Source organism: Columba livia, chromosome 6, assembly GCF_036013475.1.
Source record: "Columba livia isolate bColLiv1 breed racing homer chromosome 6, bColLiv1.pat.W.v2, whole genome shotgun sequence".
Lineage (NCBI taxonomy): Eukaryota > Metazoa > Chordata > Aves > Columbiformes > Columbidae > Columba > Columba livia.
The window spans coordinates 11,337,998-11,360,683 of NC_088607.1; the positions used below are offsets into that span (position 1 = coordinate 11,337,998).

The window sequence follows — 22,686 nt, forward strand, 5'->3', positions numbered from 1 at the left end:
AAAATATATAGCAAGTGATTTTATTGAAAGGGTGATAAAGGCTGCTAACAACTGCACTTTTAAAGGAGTAGACTCAAACACTAGCTATCAGGGTACCTTAAAAAGGTCTTTCTGCATCACACGACTAAAAATATTATGCTTTTAAATCCATTTCAAAACAAATGAGTGATTGAACGCAAAATGAATGGCAGGGTAAGGAAGCAAAGGAAAGAAGAGGGAGACTGACATTTGCATTACCAAATGCCCACATGGGAGGACAGGATGACTGGGTGAACAAATAAGAGCAAAGTGATGAAGTTTCTGGGTGTGGGCTTAAGAGTTATGGAAGGTGAGGACACTTTCAGGAGTCTTTTGCGACAAGGTATAGATAATATCTAGACACCTAATTAAAGTTAAGACAAAACTGAAACAACTGATTTGGGGAGTTAAGTTATGTTTAAATCCCCTACCCTCCACCATTGCTCATTGTTTATTTGGTTTTACGAATCTTTGTGATCATAGAGAGAAGCATCTTTCCTTGTCACAACATTCAGCTTTGATAAGATCTCTCGACATCCAGCTTGTTTGAGTCACACTTTCACATGCAGCAAGTACCACTGAATCTACTGTCTGACAGATTCCCTGCATGAAGCTCACTCTCCACAGCATGGAGCAAAACCTGTACCCTTTGGAGTGTAACAACACTGACACTCATTCTAGGACGAGTGATACAGTATTTATGCTGTTCCTTCTATGCTTTCCTGATTATTCCAGTTTCTCTGACTTTGAACTAGCATATGATTACTGCATCCCACAACTCTGAATATTTTGTAATCTATATTGTAATCTATAACTCAGCAGCAATAATATTTGAAATTAAACACAGATAAAACTCTCACCTGTGTTTCACAGGCCAGTTGAACATTAAAAATATAGTGGAATGCTTCTTCCAGTGTCTCTCCTAATGCCACCACACCATGGTTTCTCAAGACTAATACCTAGTAAATGAAGACACTACTGTTAAGTGGTAGAAACTGGAGCAGTACATGAAAATTGTTTATGAAGTACGTGAATGAGGTTGAATACCTTGCAACTGGGCCCAAGAACTTTCTGAAGCTGAATTCTCTCTTCCTGTTCATCAAGAGATCCCTGGTAGTTGTAATAAGCAACATCTCCCAGAATCAGTGCCTCCTGTGATATGGGAAGGATGCCACACTTCATAGATGAAACCTGTTTCGTGAAAATCAAATACTGATACTTAGGAAAAATAAAACTCTTAAAACCCATATCTCAAACACACAGGCCTTAGCAGGATGTACTTTGTATCTTTGCTAGAAGACAAAGTCTCCATAGTGAAAGCTTAGAAGCAATACCTTTTTATTTTTCAGATTCATTATAAAAAAAGACAAATTATCCCAACTGTGTTAAATTTTGTGAATTTTATCCATGTTTAATTCTCATCATAAGCTTACTTAATGGTTTTTCCTTCTTTCCCACATTTACAACTACAAAAATCTAGTATAAAAGCAGTTATCCATTGCTTATTTTATCTATAGTTAAGGAATTAATATATTTGAATTTATACATAAAATAGTATTAAGTTATCTATTTATCTCAGACCAATTCTTTCAGGTCTCCTTGCATTTTTATTATTGTTATACAGACCATTTTTTACTTCTATGTTAACTATGACTTTTTAATAGTGAGGCAAATCCAAACCGAATGTAACTACTAATTAAACCACTTAAAAATGGAGTCGCATAGTGCAAATGATGATGTATACAGCATATTATATAATCTAAGATGCTATATATGAAGCCCCAGCAAACTATATACTTTACAGCCTCCTTAACCTGAGCACAATCTTAGGCGAGCACCAGGTTATTCCTACCCATTTTAGTGCAGTGGCCCAGCCCTCTTTCTCTGCTTATTTGATAAACTCACACCTTTCTTTACCAGTGTAGAGTCAATGTTAAAAACCAAAATAAAACTGGCATGAGCAGTGATTCAGATTCAGAAATGTGCTCTGAGCTCATAAGGCAAACCTGTTTTCTTTTAATGCCAGAAGGAAGACTTACAGCTGCCGTTGCAGGGGTGTGTATGTGTATTACACATCTGACATCAGGGCGTGTGGAGTAGATGGCCACATGTGGACTGAATCCTGCATTGTCAATACTTAGAGCTGTGCTCCCCTGGTCAACGACATCTCCTAGGATGTTCACTTTAACCTGGAAAAGTTAAACAAAGGAACAATATTCAAAATGTTTGTAAGAACTGCCATTATCTACAAACCACCCTCCCTTTCTTTCTTGGTACCAAATTTCCTTCCCCATATTTAGGGCTCAGAGCATGAAGAAAAAGCAGCAGAGCAGACAGGAATCTGTGTGTCAATCCGCCCCCCTGCTACCCACATCCTTGATAGTTGTTGGAAGTCCAGGTGTGAAGAAAGTAAAGACAAGACCCTGATGCAACATATATTCATTCCTCTTTGGTCTAGCTGACCTTTTTATTTTTTTTGACTTTCAAAAATCAATTTTGTTAACATTTCCTACATTTTAAATATGAAGAAAAACCAGCCTCTGAGAAATTTCCTGTAAGAAAATTAAATGCATAGGGAATTTTCAGTTTCACAGGAACATTAAAATAATAATTCCATGATCAACAAAAAACAACAGCAGGGGCATATCAGGTCTTGTTCTCATGTTTGTATTTTGGTTCTGTGTTTGCTGGTGTAACGCTATCAGTCTCGATGTGCTACCCCTTCCAACTGGAGGTAGTTTCTATACAGAATCATACTGACATGAAGAACGCATGGCAGGTTTTGCACCAAAAGATGTGTGATTTAGCAGCTACCATTGCCTAAATGCCAATCTGTAACTTCATCCAACTCCTTTGTTGAGCCTGGGGAAGATTATTCAACTTTACTTCCCCACTTAAAAAGATAAAAGCAGATTCTACTAACACTACTCCTACAGAGTCATTTCATATGTATTACCATATTGTCAGGTTATAGGAGGTTGCTGTTACACTGAGGTTATTTGATGAGCTGCACCAGACAGGAAAACAAAACTTTGCTGTTCCACATTGAAGCTGAAGGCAACGCAACAGAAAGCAAAGCTAAACCCAAAAAGAAATGCTGAGGGTAAAGGGTGCTAAGATCCAAATCTCTAAATAGTTAATCAGCTTTTCATCTGGTGGGTAAATAATAAAAACCAAAACCCAGCATGATTATAGTTTAGAAGTCCATTTCAGCAGCCACAAACGGGTTTAGCCTTGCTGGTTATTACAGCAGGTGAATCACGTACCAAATTAGAAGCTGAAGCTTCAGAAAAGGACAGACCTCTTGGAATGATTAGAATATGGTCATGTTCTTTGCTCACTCTTACCTGGAAAGGAGGAAAAAAATGGATTACTGATCTATTTTTGAATTTATATCAATCCGGGGGAAAATTAATTTGAATGAATAGGTAAGATTCCAAATAAAGTCTTTAGTTCTCTAAAATACTTACTGTAATATAGGCATTTGGCAAATGTGCCCACCCAAACAAGTCGGCCAACCTATATAAGCTGGCTAACTTGCAACGAGTAAGTTTTTCTCCCTTAACAAATGAGGAGGTATCTATCCCAGGTAGATCGTTGATGGGTGTAATCATTCCATGGCCTGAAAAACATATAAAAAAAATACGATGGCCATTCAGAAAACTAGCTATATCATGATCTGCCAGAAGTAGTGTATTTAAATTGTTAGCACAGCAGTACCAGCAATTCTTGGACTGGAACTGCACTGCTGGAATTTCTAAGATCTTTACTGAAACCTCTGTTACATTAACACAGTAGGAACCATACTCAGAATTTAAGTCTTCATCTCTCTTTCAAACACGAGAGAGGTGAAATACAGGCTTCCTTTGGAGTACCACTTGGATTTTGAGCTTTCTCCCGATTCAAGATCCTATATAGGACTGGAACTGCACTTAAGACATTTGCCACTGATTATGTTATTTTAACATGTTTGAAAATTACGGGAGAACACATTCCTGCTGGAATTCCGGCACCAGTATAACTATTTGAAGAGATGTCTCAGTCTGAGCGCTCTAATTTAGTCCTAATGAAGAAGTTACAATTAGTGCAAGAGTTCTCAAACTGCTGGAGAGACCACCTCTTCGCAGAGAAGGCACAAAGATCAGTTTATCTCTTTTGACTTGCAACTACACAAACATACGCTTCTGCCCTTCACGAATGCACAATATCCCTTTGAGTGCTACAGCCTTTGCTTACATGAAAGTTAAGACCAGAAGAAGTAAAAGTGATTTTGGTTTTCAACAGAAAGAGTCTGTACTTTGAGATTAGTCACCCTGTCCGAGTCTCTGAGCAAATGCAGCCTCAATAACCAGCCAAAGACACGGAGATAAGAGTATCCGGGCTCTCTGTTGTTCTCTTCCACTCATTTTGTTAAATGAACTATGAAAAGCCATTTTGGGACCAGTTCTCAAAAGGTGCTGAATACTGACAGCTGCCACTGTACTTCAGGCTTGTGAGCTCCCATATGATGTCCACCCACAGGACTCACGTCGACTTTAACGTTTCAGTGCTTCACAACTTGGAAAGAAGAACTTGGGTGTTAATTGAAAGATCCTCGTGACATCTTTATGACTAGAGTGCATACTACAAGCTGTTTTTAACTGTGGGAGCTGTTTGTGGAACTATCCACCCACTCCTTTTTAAAAATAATAATTTATATGCAAGAGTAGAAAAATAATTTAAATTGTCATGTATTTCACATCTTGTTTTATGCTCATGTTAAAGTGCTAACAGTAACAGGGTGCAGCATTTTTTTTGTTCCCTACCTCAGTTAAACTTTTGTAGGCAAATTCTACAATAACTGAGTGTGAAGGCTCCAAACATTTTGGATGTGATTATACAAATCAAAGAATTCAAAAGAAAGAAGCCTAAAAAGGAAAGTTAAGGTCACCATCTGTACTACTTCACAGCTGAATCAAGCTCTGACAGAACTTTTATTGAAAGAAAGGGGAGATCCCAGCCTGAGGCCTGGTGATAATAAAAGAAAGAGGAAAAAGTGCAATTATATGCATAATTCACTTACTGAGTGGAGATGAGGAAAAACCTGCAAAAGAGCTTGCTGTAATGTATTCAGCAATCTGCTGTAATGCAAGCAGTCCGGTGGGGTTATTGCCCTTCTTCATCTGTTCTTGAATAAGGCATTCCAGATCTTCTCTAAAAGCCTGTAGAAACATTTGAGAATCAAGGAAACCTGGCTTTGACAGAAATAAGATTACTGTAAGTGGGGCTGGTAGCTTCACCTGTTGTTAATGTTATACTGTACTTCTCCTCAGACCTTGTTTTTAGCTGCTTATAACTTTGCCAAACTTTAATTATCTGACCTAAACTTTGTGTGCTAAATATTGGCAATTTGGGGGGCAGGAGGAAGGAGTTTGGTCACAGAGGGTTAACTAGTTCCCAGAACAAAACAAGATGAAGTGTATTTTTTTGTAAATAATAACAAAACCCCATTTTTATCAATAACCTCCATATTGTGGAAGAGGTATTTGAAATTCAATCACAATGTGTTGCTTTTAGTGCTAGATATTTTTACATTCTGTAATCCTTCTGAAAATCCATCCAAATGTGATAAAGTTATAAACAATTGGAAAACTGGAGCTCATCCATGCTCAAGTGGTATCACAGACACGCAAAAACTCAAAAGAACGCTGGGATGTCATCTCCTCTCTATTTTTTCCTTCTCCCAAAGCAAAAAACAAAACACAAAACAAACAAACAAAAGACAAACAACAACAAAACAAAAAACAAACCAAAGGAAAAAATGCTTTCCTCTTCTCCTGCATAAAATGTCCACACCCCAAGAGATAAACTGTCCTTTTTCACAGTATCAAACCTGGTGTACTATACACGGCGGACAAAGCCTGTTCCTTCTAGATGACGGACAGATGAACCACTATCCACAACAAACGCCTGTCCTAGGACTACTGCTGTCTTGCCATTTCTAGATTAAGTACATTCTGTTCCTTCAAACTTTCTTTAGAGCAGGGGTATCAAACTCATTTTCACTGTGGGCCACATCAGCCTCGCTGTTGCCTTCAAAGGGCCGAATGTAATTTTAAGGACCGTAATTTTAGGACCGTATAAATGCAGGAGTAGCAGCTTTAGAAGTTACGTTTTCTAACCCTCTCATCATTTCTTGGCAGCACCTTCCAGCTTTTGTCCGAATGAGCAGTTTGCAAAGCTGCATACAACATGAGCTGAGGTGTATTGCAAACATTCTTGCTGGTTCATTTCAGAAAGACATTTAGTGTCTTTACCACACAGCTGACTCCTATTATAGCTCTGGGCTATTCCCAGTGTGTAATTTCTCCTTTCCGTTTGCCTTTCTTAGCAGAGTACTTTAAAAAGAAAAGAGTTCTGTAAGGCAAATGCAATTTCTTCATTGAATTTTAATTCAGTCTTCCAAAACACCCACTTTGTTGAGTAAAATCCACCAATCTCATGACATAGTCTATTCATCAACAGTTTGGACTCTAAAAGAGAGAGAGAGTTCTACCAGACCCCCCAAAACACCTCCTCAAGTCTCTACTTGATATGGCCTCTCAGTTGGACAGCTGAGCATCCACAACTACACTTTAATTTCCAAGCTTTCAGGCACCCTTGCTCTTCCTTAGGGTAATTTTGACTGGATTGTGTGTACCTGAGACTTGCCAGATTTCCACAAGTAAAGCCTCTAAATATTCACGTGGACTGACTGCAGTACCTGTTACATGGATCTTTCTGTGCAAATGAGACTATGCACACAACATCCCCCAAAGAGATCAATCACCTCTTACCAGCCTCCATATTTTGGAAGACACATGGGCAAAATCAGGTTTTTCTCATTAGCAGCTGCTGTAGGTAAGATCTATGCAGCAGGGGAGTGGAGCAGATGGGGAAAAAGAAAGAAGAAACAGGGAACAGAGTGAGGAAAGGAACCTGACTGAGATAAAAGAAGTGGAGGTATGGGAGGGGGATCAGCACTGGGAGCCCGTAAGGAAAACTGATGGGAGGTAATTATGGGGAAACAATTGCCAGAAAGGCAAATAAGGATTTGTGGAAAACAGCAAGTGGTTGGAGAAAGCATTCTGACTTTGATCCTTCATCTATCAGCAGATGACTGTGGAACCCACTGCCTTCAGTCTGACTTATCTCTGAGGATGGCCATCGTCACCAAGACCTCATGTGTCTCAATGGCCATGTGGGTGCCACCTGTACCAACAAAATAACCAGCACTGTCCCCAGTCTGGAACCTGCATGTGGCCACAAGCCTGGACTGCTGGAAGTCAGACACCCAGAGGATATTTCTTTGCCCCTTTTGCACAGAGATAATAATCCTTAAGTGTACTACAGCTGTCTCCATGCCTCATTTGGCACACAGTGGCTAGATCTCACTAGAAAAGAAATTCAATAGTTTTTACTCTTCTCATGGCTCAGCGTGTGGCCCTGTGCATTTTTTTTTCATGCCGCTCATACTCTATTGAGATGACAACTATTATTTAGCTGACAAGATTTTCTCAAGGCAGATAATTACTGTAAATCCAACTGCTTCACAAGCATTAACTTAGTAATCCCCAAAATACACCTTTAAGGTGCAGCAGGGCCCTGTCATCACTTCCACAGAACAGTAGTGAGCAGGCTGAGGTCAGACGCTTCCACCAATTTGGGACATTCATTTTGAGAGTCCCAGAGCCCCATTTGCAGAGCACTGGGCAGTAAGTAGCTTCTTCCATACTCAAACCACAACTCTTAGTGAAAACTCAAGTGCAGCACTGAGTGTTTGAACACAGTGCCGAAGCTCAGCGTAAGGAAAGGGACACACAGAAAATCACAATCTGAAAAAAACAGGAAACAGATGATTCAGCATCACCCATGACAGCCCAGTTTAAATCCTTGAGGCTGCTTAGTTCCTGAATCTGAGCATCTCTCACTACAACCAAAGTGGTTTTTAATGAAATTCAGATGCATGTGATTTATACAATTCCCTGTTGAAGACATAACTAGAAGAAATAATTTTGGTGGTCAAACAACTCACAGTGCATAGAGAAAGGAGCCAAGGTCAAACCTTTATGTTCTATCAACCTGCCTGAAAGTGTATAAATTGTAAAATAACAGAGGTACTTCCTCAGGGCTTTGTGTATCATACCCCTCACATTACAAAAGGCTTTTTATGCCCCCCTAAAAATCCCCAAAACACATAAAACAGACTTTCAAGCACCATCCATCCCAGTGCCAGCTCACTTTTCTGCTAGTGGTTCACCATATGGCTACAGTTTTATGGCACTTTCTCCTTCTGTTACTGGGATCTATTAAGACTGAAGAGACAACGACTGGCCAATATAGTTCATCAATAAGCTGTATGAACACTTATTTTCAATTTGTCATTCCAAAATATTCAGTTACTTCTGAAATATTCCTGCAAGAGGCCTCCTGGAAGAAAGCTCTGCCATTTCACATTCAGCAAAGCTGAAATGCGCTTTCACTCCTGTTTACAACCTGTATATAAGGAAATGGTGCATTTGTGGTCTCCTGGGGGCTACATGGAAGACAGAATTCATGAAATTTATGAAAGTATTTGCTTGAGAGGAGATGGAGAAAAACAGTTATCTGTATTATAGTAAATCACTCTCACTTCAATTCAACAAGGACTATAAAAAAGATCTGCAAAAAACATTCACAATAAGCTCTTATTAGTCGTGTTCAAACTTTTTTTTAAACTTGTATGAGTAATGTTACTTCTACAGCAGTATAAAAAGGTAGTACAATATATTTTAGGCAATATTTGGCAGATTTTTAAAAATTTCTTATTGCATTTTTAATTCTTCTGCTTTCTGATAATGCTACTTTCATTCTTCTGAGCTCAGTTTTGCTCTCTGATGCTAACAGTAGTATATTATACACTTGCTAAGACTACTACAAAGGATTTAGTGTTGCATCAATGATTTTGTTAAACTGAACAAGCAGCTTTCCTTGAAAATAATTTCAGAAATAACAGAAGATAGGTAAAAGCCAGGGAAAGTAGAAAATAGGGAGGTTTGGGATGAGCTGTAAAGCAGAGGTGAGGATATGGATGAAGCGTGTAAAATATTCAATTTATCCACATGCCAATGAGTAAATGTTTTCTAGCAGACTGCGCCTTCAGCGTGTCACGCACATGACTCACACACATTCCTCCATGCATATTTATGAACATTTCAATACCTTTTGTTCACTGCTACAGACCTTTAAACTTGGATATGTATGTCCTTAGATAACCATCTCACATGTGCTAATACAACCTTCCTCTGTTTCTGATAATTCCCGATGGGCTCATATGAAGGGCACCACCTTCTTCTGGAGAACAATTTACCTTAAATATTAGCCATTACACTAATGATATTTATTGGAACTTCTGCTGTACAGCACTTCTGTAAAACCACTACCATGAAGGGCTCTGATTTTGAGATCTGCTTCTGAAAACCTAATGTAGCCTGGAATCCAAGTGGTGTGGTTTTGCTTTCATTCACAAGACTGTAACATATACATGGCATTTCACCGCAACTGACCACAAGTGATCATGTAAAAGTGATGCTTGAGAGAGATGTTTTCAAAAAGACAACAAACACTTTGGTCTGGCACAAAAGCAGATCTTTTTCAAGCAGAAAGGTCACTAGTAATTTCAGACGTAGTATTTGACAAGAAAATGCTGACAAAGGAAAAACTGTACTGTCAGATGAATGAAAAATTATGTTATTCATCTGTAGGCTCAGCATTGCTCAATAAAGTTTCAGCTCTGGGATTTAAATAGCTCTTTGGGTACTTGTGGGTTTTTTGTTTTGTTTGTGTTAAAACAATAGAACTTTAGATGTAAGATGATACAATAAGAGCAGGGATGTTACACAGCGGGATACCGAGTCCCAAAGCAAGGAGCACAGCGCCTCACAGCTGCCTGTGCTGCCCATCAGCCCCACTGAACCACATCTGGGCTCGGACATCCCACTTGTGCCTGCACTGGCGCTACCGGTGCTGCCACCCGGATCACTCACCCACCGGAGCTGAGAATCAATTCTTTGCACAAGCATCCTCCTGTCTTCAGTGAGTTCACCTGCCCAGCCAAGCACCAGTGCCCCCCTTTGTTTGTGCTGGAACAGCACTGCGAGCATCCCACTGAATGCCGCGAGCATGCCACAGACTATGGCATGAAAGCTGGGCCCAGGACAGCTACTGAAAAGGAGGCAAAGCAACACTTCAGACAAGATGCACAACTAGGAGAATGCTGAGTAGAGCTTTTATTTGCCTGGCAACAGAGAGTCAGTGATGCGAACAGCTTGATAGAATAGAATGTCCTGAGTTGGAAGGGACCCACAAGAATCATTGAGTCCAACTCCTGCCCCTGGAGATGACAACCGCACAGTTCACACCGTGTGCCTGAGGGTGTTGTCCAGTCTCCTCTTGAACACTGTCAGGCTTGGAGCCGTGACACCTCTCCGGGGAGCCTGTTCCAGTGCTCCAGCACTCCCTGGGTGAAGAACCTTTTCCTAATGTCCAACTTAAACCTCCCCTGGTACATCTTCCTGATCTCAGTATGCAGCAGTCTGCAAACTCCCCTTCCACTACCACCAGTTGAGGGTGTTCTCTTCAAAACTGCAGTGAATTGAACCACATCATGTTACACCAGATGAAAACATGGTTTTGCACAGACCACAGACCTCAGCATCCCCTGCACTTCCAAGCTTGCCACAACTGCTGACTGGGCTGCCCTGAGAGGGCTGTGTCCATCTGCTCTGCTGCCCTCTCACCCACCTTCTGAATGCTGCTCCACTACCTGGCACTCAGGCATGAACATCCCCACAACTCACCAGTACAAATACGCAGGGCAGCTCAGCCTGTTTCTAAAACTCCATCCAGATCTTCTACACCAGCCTAGACAGCCTTACACAGTACTGCAGCATGCAGAACAGATACCATAGATGCAGTTTTTCTTGATACAGTCACCAGTTACATGATTAGGTCAAGGTCTTTCTAATATAAAATTACTTCTCCAGAAATATGTGCAATCATTTTCTAAACACGCATCATAAACTCAAGCAGTTTAGATGCAAAAATCTTTCAACTTAGACCTGCAAGGGCTCTCTGAAAATCAACAGTGAAGTTACAAGCCTCAGTTCTGTCTCATTTACTTTCATTTTCTTTCAGGACAACGTAAGTGTGAGGTGACAGGGTAAATTGGGGGTTTTAAGAATCAAAGCAATATCTGTATATGCCAGTTGACAACTGGTATTTTTTAGACAATGTAAGCAGAAAAGCTAGAATAACCAACTTGCTAAAATAACCTATTTTACATGAATACACATCTATATATAGCAGAGAATAATAATGTTGAGAAAAATTTAGTATTAATTTTGGTAGGCAGCTCTCTGAGGATGGTAAGAATAATGCAGGCTCATAAGTATTTTGACTATCTTTCTATGCTGCTTCTTGTTTGTTGACCATCGATTTCCCCATGTAGTCCTTTTCCACACAAAAGAAGTAGAAATAAAATAATAAGAAAAAAAATTCACTGTAAACAGAGCAAATAATGTCATACAGGTTATCTACGAATACTCCACACCATTCCAAACCTTTAAGAGGAGAAAGCATGAGCTCACATCAAGGCTAATTACATCAAGGTCCAAACTGATAGGTCAGCCTCCAGGAAAGTAGCTAGAGAAGACACGTGAGGTCCCTCCATTTAATAGCAGCTCTGCTGTTAACCTCAAAGATGCACAATAATACAGGAAACCCCTTCATCCATTTTCACTTTTGCCCATTCTTAAACAGTTTATATATCCATTTTTAACAAGGTTCTAATTCAACTTATCTACATGTAAATGTGCCCACCCAGAGTCTCTAAGCCATATCACCACCACTGAAGAGAAGTTACAAGACTTAACTGGTATTTTGTTCTTGAGAGCGAAGAGATGTTAATTTTAACTCCCGTGCTGTAAACGCAGCTGCTCACAGAGAGGAAGAACTTCACCGAAACAGCCGATATGGCCTCATCACAGGCTGTTTCAAGACTGGAGTTCAGATACAAACAACGGGTGCCCTAAGTGGAAAAGGGTGGAGTTGGCCACAAAAAAACCGCCAGCGAGTTAAGGCTGGCGGGGAAAAGATAAGAGTCACAAAAAGTGTTTGTTAAAGCTACAAGAAAAAAAGGGAGGGGGCTAGTGTCTTAAGACAGAAAGAAACAGGCTCAGTAATAAATATGGGAAAGCAGGTAAAGTCATAATAATCTCTTCACCTGCAGTGAAACGTGTGGGTGCCTGGGCTGGATCCAGTGACTCCATTGACAGAGCTCAGCCCGCGCTGGTTTTTCCGGCTCCTCTAACCTGGTACTCACTGACTTCCCTCCTCAAACGGAGTAGCGTGTTTATTCCTGCGATAAGCAGCCCAGAAATACCCTATGATTAGAGCAAAACCTGAAGCGCTGAGCTCATTCGCAAAGCCCATCTTCGGCACAGCCAGCTCCCCAAGCCCCAGCGATCCCCAGGTTCGCGCAACTGCTGCCACGAGTGGGTGGCCTGGGTCAGGAAAAAGAAATCAAATTTCAGCTTGTCATGGAGTCTGACATGTTTCCGAGCATGATTAACTGTTTTTTCAGTAAACGCGGGAGTAGAGGTGGTGGGAACACGTGTGGTGGCGATGCACCAGAACAGACAACGGGCAGAGATCTCATAGCCAGAGGGGAAAGTCATCAGCCATGACTTCGCAGGATTTTCCAGCCACTGTTAAGAGATTTACTAAACCAAAGGATTATTTAACAGCCAATGAAAACAACCAACCAACCAATACAAAAACCACACAAAAACACCCCCCAAAAAAACCATGCACAACCAAAAACCAAAACCACAAAGCAAAAAACACACCAAAAGAAAAAACACATGAAAACTCATAAATTAATACAGCTAAGTAAGACCTTTAATTGTTATTCATTACTTGTACTGTAATGGAAACCCCTCTCCCTGCTCTCACCAGCCCAACTTGATGCCTTTGTTGGACAGAATTTACAAGACTAGTGAACGAAAGAAAAACAGTGGATTTCTTAACAATGCTTTTTATTTTATATCCCTCTATCAATTTCTTACAGAATTAACCCAGAGTGTTATTTACAATTAATAGCTTCAAATACCTGTAGGACCATAGGAAAGTCATGAGGCAAAGGAGGATGGGTCTGATTGTTCAGTGATTTGAATAATCCAAAGAAGATGGTGCCAGAAGTACAACAGGATCCACAGACACCCACAAAATGACAAAAACCCAAGCAGTTCACCAACCAGCAGAAAGATTAGAAACATAGGTGTGAGGGGGGAAGTCATTTTGGAAACTGTTGGCATGTATGTCTAATGAAAACCGCAGTTTAAACTCAATGAAAAGCAGCAATATGGAAATAAGAGAGGAGTTAATGGTAACTTTCATTTTTTAATGTAAGAAAGCAGTGAACAGCACAACTCTCAATTGTACTCTACAGTGCTGACGTGTCAGAACATGGATGTGAATTGACCCTGCACCATCACCCCCACAGAAATGGAGTTTAGGGAACAGGATTTCTTGGTTTCTCATAGAGATGTAGTGGATGGCCTTGAACTAACACAGCATTACCCTGAGCACACAATTCCCTTCACTTAAAACACTGAACTTGCCCGGCCCCCCATCTGCCCCAGGCTCAGCAGGATATTGTCACGGCTCAGATGGGATCTTTAAGGGACGTTTTCTGACGTTTCTTAAATGATGTGCCAAGTTGAGCTCATCTCCCATGGTGAACGAAATGCTGCACAGGTCATATGACAAAAGAATGCGATTAAAAAAGCCACTGGATGAAAGGAGAGTCACGACTCCCCAGCAGGAAGCCAGGAAGACGTCAGAGGAGACCAAAGCCAGAGGAAGGACCTAAAATGCGAGAGGCTGCCCAGCAAGGAGGTCCCATGGGGAGGTACCAGGTTGTGCGAGCCCTTCTCGGCCAAAGGGTGACACTCCTGAAGGATCTTAAAGGCTTTTGAACTTGTGGAGAAAGAGCCGTGGAAGTTGAAACACGTGAGGAACTGAAAGGACTTTGATATTTTAAGAAAATAAACGGCTCCAAAAGGGAGTGGTGTTGTGAAAATACTGAATGTTCACTCAATAAAAAAAAAAAAGCCAGACAACTGCAAAAGCTGGGGAAAAAATAAATCAAACCATTCTTCATCTCTGTCCTGACGGTTTGAAAATAACACGGCCAGGAAAAGAAAAAGAAAAAAAATGGAAGTGTGGGTGGGTTTGCTTGTTTTTGAGGAGGAAAAATCTGCTTGCACGCTGCATGCTAAGGCAGAGCTCCGAACAGAGGAGTTGCTAAGCAGGGCTGTTATCTCCCCACTTCTCTGGGCAAGACCAGCCAGCGTGGGAGGCAGGGGAGTCTGTGCGTGGGTCCGGCAGGAAGGAAGGTCGGCACCGGAAAGAAGTACATTTTTAACCTCTGCATTAAAAAAACCTTGATTTTGCAATCCAGCTGGCTAGACCTGAACCAGTGCCCTCAGATAATGGCAGCGCTGAGCCAGGATCGCTCCAAACACCCTGAAGAGTCTCGATGGATTGGTAGGTGCTCTCTATGTCCAACGTGAAATTAAAGCAAAGCCCGAGGAGATCCTGCCAGCAAACTGCTCAGCATAAAACCAAACAGCCTCCAAATAGCTGCATTTCGTATGTAAAAATAGCAAGTGCATATTCAATGGGTCTCAAAAAGCCACACAAAACTTTCACTGGTAAATTCAAAACATAAACCGGGCATTAAAATTCCAAGAGTCAGGCATTTCTACGTTTACATATTTCAGCTGTTCAATTCACCACTTTATACGCAAATTTGCCTACTCCAACTTCTCCTTACGTCAGTAAAAATAATGAAATATAACGAAATCAAATAATATAATGAAATAGCAGTATATCTTACGCATAAGAATGCATCCTGTTCCAATTCCACTCTGACCTGCAGCTTTTCTGCAAACACAGCACTATAAAGTGTGTGTAATGTACTCCTCAACGCAGTTCCAGGAGTAATCCTAATTTCCCACCAGGTTACACACACGGTCCTGTTCGCTAAAGCCTGTAGTCAGCTCTCCTGCTGCTGAGATCATTGTTTCGCACCATCTCACTTCACTGGAAGCCACGCAGCACAGCCGCCCGCAGAAACACCCAACAGCGTCCTGGCCGCTTCTCCCTGCCCCGTGTTCATCCCGCTCCTCGATGCTGAACAGACTGGTCACTCTTCACACACCATAACTGCACAAACACTGCTTTTTTAAAATATTGTTTTTAAACAGTCTTTTTGAAGCTTCTGTTTGCCATCATATTCTTCTGCTTTGTTTCCAGAAGGAAATGAAGGCCAAGAGGACTTCCACACCATAACTGAAATAAGGGTTTTGATCTTACAACAAATAGGTGTTACTCTTTGAAAGCGGTAGTTACTCGGCGTAACAGGCAATAGATGATTTTTTTAGCAAATGACAAGACAAAACTGTTTTTAAAATTCAGAGTTAAGCTGGAAAATCTAAAAAAAACCCCCATATTTTCAAATTTATATTTATATTATAGGTCAAGTATCTCAGAACCAACATAAAGCAACAAAACTAGTCCACTGCATAAATGTAGCACCTTTCCTTTAAAAATAATGATGCAGTACTTGAACCTTCTGAACTTCCACACATTACTGAAATAAACGCTTTTATGGTAAAATTGGCCAGCAGTACCTCTGGATGCTACCAGGCTGCTCAGTCCTAGCTCATCTTAACTCCTTTCCATCTTTCTAACAGACACAGAATGACAAACATGCGGGTCCCATCAGATTCTCCAGGCCATCATGGGTCACACGCAGCATTAAGCAAACAGGTCTCAAAATTCACTGATGATGTCAGGACATTCTTTGCAGACAATGGTCATAAAACTCCTATTAATTTGTCTAAGACTTACTGTGAACAGACTCTAAGACATTAGCAGACATCAGAGCTAATGAGAATAGCTTTTCAGTAGCTTTTAAATTATTTGATTTAGGAAAGGGAAACCGCACATCAGAGAGGAACAGTCAGATTGCACATCAATGTGTGCATCAAACAGCACATCAGAGAGATGCAGCAGTTTGATGTCTGAAGATGTCTGGTCAGGGCTGTAGCCCCTACAGTAACGTTCACTGCACAAAATATGACATGGCTCCTGAAATATATTTTTGAAATTATTTTCTTGCAAAGAGATTTAGATTTTCCTACTTGAAAGAAATAAATGAAGAAAAAAGCTTGTTGATGAAACAGATTAAATCAGTACCTCACCTTCCTTATATATGACAGTCATTGACCCTTTAGTTTTACACCATAAACATTTGCTCAGAGGAATTGTGTGTTCAAACAAGCTCATCAAGTCCATACATGCTTGTGTATTTTTAAGAAAGGTATTATCCTTGCTACATACACTTCATACTTACTAGTATTTACTAGAAGATGAGTCAGTAACTATTTCCCTGATCTGAATGCACATATCTAGACTGGGTGAAGATATGAATGCATTTATCTAAGACTGGGTGAAGATTTAGCAGCAAGTGAGCTCTTCTTTAAAATGTGTCTGATAACCTCTCTTAGTCTTCTTCCAAACACCTTCAAACTATTTCCACATTGTTGAATGGAATAAACCAGAGATACAACAAAGCTCTATGCAAACTTCTACTGCAAGGTAATTCTGCAGCTATAGAACAAAAACATTAAGCACAATTCTCCTTAATTCAATCCCAAACCTGTGTTATGCAGATTGGTAACAGGAAAAATGAGGAAAAATGCTTTATGGCCCTTTTGTAACAATTATTATGTTCGGGTAAATGTCCTGACTCTCAAGAACACTATGGCACATTCCAGCTGAAACCTGGAAGAAGTAATGCAGTTTCTATCCCCAATGATGAATTATGAAATTTGCTTGATGGACACAGTCACAGATATTGTATTAAAAATACTTTTATTTCCTCACACAATAAATCATAGCAGGGTTCCTCTGAATTTTCTATTTCAAGAAAACAAACAATAAAAGGAAATACTTAAGTGAGAGGAAATGGTTGTTCAAACACCTTCTCTTGGTTCCTGATGGCATTTGGCTCCCACGTTCCCATTCCTCCCTGTCAGATGCCAGGAGCCGGGCAAGCAGCAGCATCCCGGCTGGTTTGGACAACTGTTCCCTTACACAACAAGAACTTGCAACTTACTGGCAGCTCCAAACAGTCACTTTCCAAGAAGTGCTGGGCTCAGCTTCTCTTGCAAGACACTAACATTAGCCCAGTGGCTCTTTGTCCCCCAAAATTCTGTTAAAAGAGTTACCGACACTCAGCATTTGCCCCTCTTCATCCCCCTTCATAAAATCTGCAAGCTGAAGCTAAATTTATTAAAAAAAAACAAAAAAAAAAAAACACAAAAAAAAACCCAAAAAAAACCAACCACACAGTGGCTGCAGCAAAGGGACATTTATTATGTTGGGCAGACTTGGCAATAGGTTCTCCAAAATGTTACAGAAATATTTACGCTCATCAGATTCAATACTGCCATCACAATGACCAAAAAATACCACACATACAAATGCAAACAAGGTCTCTCTAACTTATTTTTATCTGCTAGGCTAAAGATCTAGTCTTTGCTGTGAGTCCTGGCTACTCAGAATGTGAATATTTTAACAGGAAGGAGCAGACTCCAATCACATTTTACAATTGAGTGTTTAACACAAAATTATCATGATTAAAGCATTATGCAATACCTCCTTAGAGCATTTTCTTTATAAAAGAGCTTGGCTGCAAAATCAAGCTTGCACAAATGGACTTGAAAGCAATAAATTCCTTAGTCAACAGGTTCACATTATACTCAGAGCAACACAGAGATCCAAGAGGCACTCCAGGACAACACTTTAGCAAACAATCCTGTTATTCATGGATGACTATAATAGGGTGATTACTAACAGCTGTTTGCAATCTCATTACATATGGAAAAGCTTAAAAAAAATTACAGAAGGAGCACCCCAACTTACAGAGGAACTGAAAAGAAAAGGGTCTGTAAAGCTGCTTAACTCCTTTCCAGTCCCATTATCCTCACTATGTTACATCCCAACACCCCCAAATGCTCACCCTTGCAGTCCTTACTCACTCCCTATAGCTTCAAAATACTCAAGGCAACAGCATCACTTTCCAATGTATTCATCAGGTTAAAGCCAAAGAATGCATGTATTAAAATATAAATTAAAACTAATTTGAGGGTGGTTCAATAGACTCAATAATTTTATATGCAGCCTACACAAGTAATGAACTTACACAGCCAGTAGATGATTGCAAGTGTGGCCAAGTACGGGAATGATCACCCTCAAGGACATGAAAAGAACACAGTCTAGCTTTTAAACAAATTTAACCCAATTAAAAATGTTAATTAAAGCATTCCTGATGCAAATGATAGGTTAATATTCAAACACAGAAAGCAGAACACTACGTAATGCCCTAATTTGTTCCTATTTGACCAGTGACTCCTTCACTTTCTTCCCTGCCCCTAAGGCTTAATTAAGTACCCTGCAGCCAGCCAGATATTTTTGTAATACTGCAGTGAAGCATAAGAATGTAAAAGCACCAGGAGACAAAAAAGCTCACAATAAAACCTGCTTGTTCACAGACAAAAAGTTATGCAAACAAAATGCTGCATAATCTATTGTGTGACTCTTCTTACAAGATGGTCCAGAATTATTCTAGCTAGCTGTGATGTAGGTTTCTTGTTTTGAAGTCTCATAAAGTTAATTGTGAATCTCAGAAAATAACACTTGTTTGTTCTCATCCCCCCTTAATCCCACTTACAGGGCTCTGCAGTATCTGAGTGACCCGCTTCCTTTGCTCCATCATATTGAAGTCCTGTCTCAGGTCAGGAGACATGTTTCTCTCCCGAATATACTCTGGGTCATTCTCATTGATGCGATCGAAGTACCGCTCTTTGTGAGGCATCGTGGCCGAGGGAGGAGTAGTGATCACTACCTGACTGGCATCAGTACTCATGCTTCAACACTGCGGATGGGAGGCTTCAGCTGGAACAAATCAAAAAGAGAGAAGAATGATTAACGATTAAAAATAGGCATTGAATATAACTTTCAAGTCTGGACACAAATAATGTTCTTGTTCATCTCTGAAGGACAACATCAAAAATGAAAGAAGAACAAGTGAATAATTACTGTAATCAGAAAACTAAGGATAAATTCTAGAAAAGTATTTTAAAAACATTAATAAAATCTCTGGTGGTGTATAACCATCTCTATTCAAGTTCCAACAAAAAACCCAACAGTATACAATTAAAAATTATTACATTCAAAATGGCCATCATATCTTTTACAACAAACTGTCCCGTATCATTTTACATTGCATTCATCACTCCCCCACGGTTTTCATACAGCTGCCCTTCCTGACACATTCAACCAAACACACCCAGAAGATGGGACCTCTGTTTAACATCAGCTGAGAGCTCATCTCCCAACTTGAAGGAAGACATTCCTCAGCTACTGCATTTCCGAAACATCTCATAACTCCAGCTCAAAGGAGGCGTCGGGCCACTCTGGGGCTGCCAGGAACCTCCGCCGAGCGCTGGCTGGTGCCTGCACTTTCAGGAGACACTCGGAGACACCGAGGGATCAGCAGGAAAGTTTGTACGTTGGGTTGCACAGGATTGCGGCTGCACCCCCGGCAAATAGCTGAGTTTTAGCTTTTTTCATCTTGTGTGCAATTTTATGGAAAGTTTCTCACAGAAGCTCATTACATTCAGAATAAAACAAACCAACCCAAAATTTTCATGTCTTAGTAGAGAGCCACACTTAAAATTTCATGTAAAAAAAACCTGATAAGCATTTGTAAACACAAACAGAACCGGATCAAAAGCAGAAAAGCAGACATCTGAATTTTCATATAAACAATCAGGCTCAGAATCACACTCGGGAGCACCACTCCTCAAACGGGTACTGTAGAGGGACGTTTTCTCAAGTTTGAAGAACAGGGAACCGAGATTTGTAGAAAGAGATAGCGTACTACGAAATTACATTTTAACATGCAAATATCTACATTCAATAATGTATTTAATATTAAAATGTTTGCAAATGTATTTGGTATGCAAATAATTCACCTCTTCAGAGGAAAAAAGCCAAGAATGAAGGAGCAAGAGTTGTCAAACAGTATTAAAGAGCACGATTTGACATGGTATCAGCAGTGTAAAGTGTCCATGCTCTGTGGCACAGTTCACCCACCCCTCCTTTGGGTCAGTGCAACTACTGTCTGGGAACATCTGTGAACTCACATGGAAAATCTGAACTCTTTCAACTACAACCTTGCACAAGTTCCAGATAAAATATTTGGGGAAATCCCTGTTAAAACCAGCTTCAGCCACCCAAGCCCCCATGCTGCCTGCAACGAGCCCTTTTGGTCCCTGCTGCAGCCTTTGCGGCGCAGCCGCACCACGAGCCAGGCTGGCAGCGGGATGGAAATTGGTTTTCAGCCAGTTTCCCACACTGACGCCCAAGCAGTTTTGCTGGCATGCTGCAAGGGAGAGCGCAAGGATCAAATCCTGGGGCACTGCAGCCCTGCTACCAAATATGAAACCCCAGACAGAAACACAAGACATATATCACCTACAGAGCTGGGAAAGCAGCAGGTAAAATACAAGAAAACCACATCCATTATTTTCATGTATATTACAGATTATGATACAATTTGGGATTGAGATGAAATACAACTTGCAACCTTCTAAAAAACAATTGCTACGGGTTGTAAGTTTTTTTTTCTTTACAGTTTTTGTTTGTGTTTGTGTTTTTTTTTTTTCTAGGGGAAAAAAAACGCACTCTGGGATGCAATATTATCCATCTGCACGTGCAGAACTTACAGGAGGTATCTGGCGTGCTAGATGAACATATCACATTCTGGGACATATAATTTGCATCCCGGGTGCAAAGCTCCATGACCTCTCATGGCTTTGTTACAGAGGCAAGTTTTGCATTTGCTGCTTGGCTGCAGTCTGAGCTTGTTCAGCATTTGCTGACTGACCACTGGGGAGCCTGCTACATGCGATCAGCTTGGGGATGCTGGGGAGAAGACAAGGGGCTTGCTTCAAGGAAGTGTAGGTTTGGGATTGTCTAGTAGAAGTATAACAGGAGTTTAAGTTTTTCTAAAGAATGAACTGTTGTCTTTGCAAATTGGGAGCACTGAAGCAGAAGGATAAATCTTGTGGGACAGCATTTTGGGGATATGAAAACAGCTCAGCTTCCCTCAGTTCAGGGTAGAAGAGATACCCTTATAAATATAACCGTGTATTATGTCTCATCTCTCCTTCCCCCTACATGGCAGGGTTTAAGATGCAAAAAAGAAACAGCATGATGACAAGACACAAGACCACAAGCTCACTGTCCAAACACCACAAGGTATGAAGAACTTGAGATCAGACCCCTCAGCCTACACTGTTCTCCATCTGAGTCAGAACAGACATGCTCCAGCACCTGCTGGTAACTGGAAGTAGTCTAGAAATGCAGATGGCAAGGACCTTGCTTCAATCAGTGCCCAGTTGTGACTCCTGCTCCACAGTTACTTTGTCCCAGGACTTGCCTTACCCAACTGTTTTTCCCAAAATGCCCCTGAATCCCGTTAACCCCAAGGGACACACTGTTGCTCCACTGCTGACCAACTCAGCTGGTCAGACCAACTACACGCATGTCTGAACTTCAAAAAAACTTTTATTGTTATTATTGTAGGTTTACAGGATATAATTAGTTCAAGTCCATTACATTACAATTCATTCTTACAGTGACAGAACAGCTCATTCATCTGTAAAAAGACAAACGTGGCTGGCAGTACCTAAAATCCACAAAAGAGATTTTTCTAATTGCTTTAGACTTCATTTTTTCCTCTTTCCTTTCAGACTGGTTTGTTACCTCTAGCCATAAAGATTACAACATTAAAGCCCTTGTACCACAAAAAACCTCCGGTACTGAACATAATACGGGTGCTGGGTCCAGTTGTTCTTACGAGGCCTGGTTCAATGCCTGCTCTGTTGGGCCCAGGCTGACATTCATACAACCCCTACTGTTCGGCTGGAAAATTTTCAAACAAACCAGCCATTCTTTTATCATTTAATTGCATCTTACATTTAAAAAAATATATATTTTTAAAAAATCAAAGACACTTGTTAAAAATGTGCTCAGTTTTTGGGGATCTAAAATTCTGTACCTACTTCTCAGCACAGGACTGGCAATGACATAGAAGTATTTACAGAAAATCCAGATCTCAAAAGCTGTGAACTGTGTCAGAGAAGTCTCTCTCACTCCCCTCCCTCCTTTTTTTTTTGTGAGATTCTTTTGCCTAAAAGAAAACGTGTTTTGCTACCAAGCTACTTTTGGCTTCCACCCCTGTCAGTGATGTCCACGAATTACAGAAAGTGAGCCATCATCTTCCTATGTATGCTATACTGCTTGCATGGGGGAGATCTGTGCTTACAGAGACCAAAGCACAGGTGGAAATGACAGATCATATGGCCCTATAGCAACCAGGCATTAAACCTAGACTGGTCAGAAAGGACAACCATACACAGAAATCAAACCTAAACTGGGATCTGATTTTGTCCTGGGGAGAACCATCAC

At 40.6% G+C, this 22,686-nt stretch overlaps 1 protein-coding gene across 20 annotated transcripts in view; it reads right to left on the minus strand.

Annotated features, from left to right (window-relative positions):
- Window positions 1-22,686, minus strand: part of ADD3 (adducin 3) — a 112,343-nt gene that overhangs the window by 11,042 nt on the left and 78,615 nt on the right. For 19 of the 20 annotated variants that reach the window (XM_021295861.2, XM_065067062.1, XM_065067065.1 and 16 more), the window contains 7 exons: window positions 18,881-19,104; window positions 5,081-5,219; window positions 3,489-3,640; window positions 3,285-3,365; window positions 2,058-2,207; window positions 1,066-1,209; window positions 879-977 (listed from right to left, as the gene is read on the minus strand). In XM_021295861.2, coding sequence (XP_021151536.2) covers window positions 879-977; window positions 1,066-1,209; window positions 2,058-2,207; window positions 3,285-3,365; window positions 3,489-3,640; window positions 5,081-5,219; window positions 18,881-19,075 — 960 coding nt within the window. In that variant the 5' untranslated portion in view covers window positions 19,076-19,104. Of the gene's footprint in view, window positions 1-878; window positions 978-1,065; window positions 1,210-2,057; window positions 2,208-3,284; window positions 3,366-3,488; window positions 3,641-5,080; window positions 5,220-11,948; window positions 12,121-18,880; window positions 19,105-22,686 lie in introns of those variants that run through there. The other variant, XM_065067070.1, reaches the window with a different exon arrangement.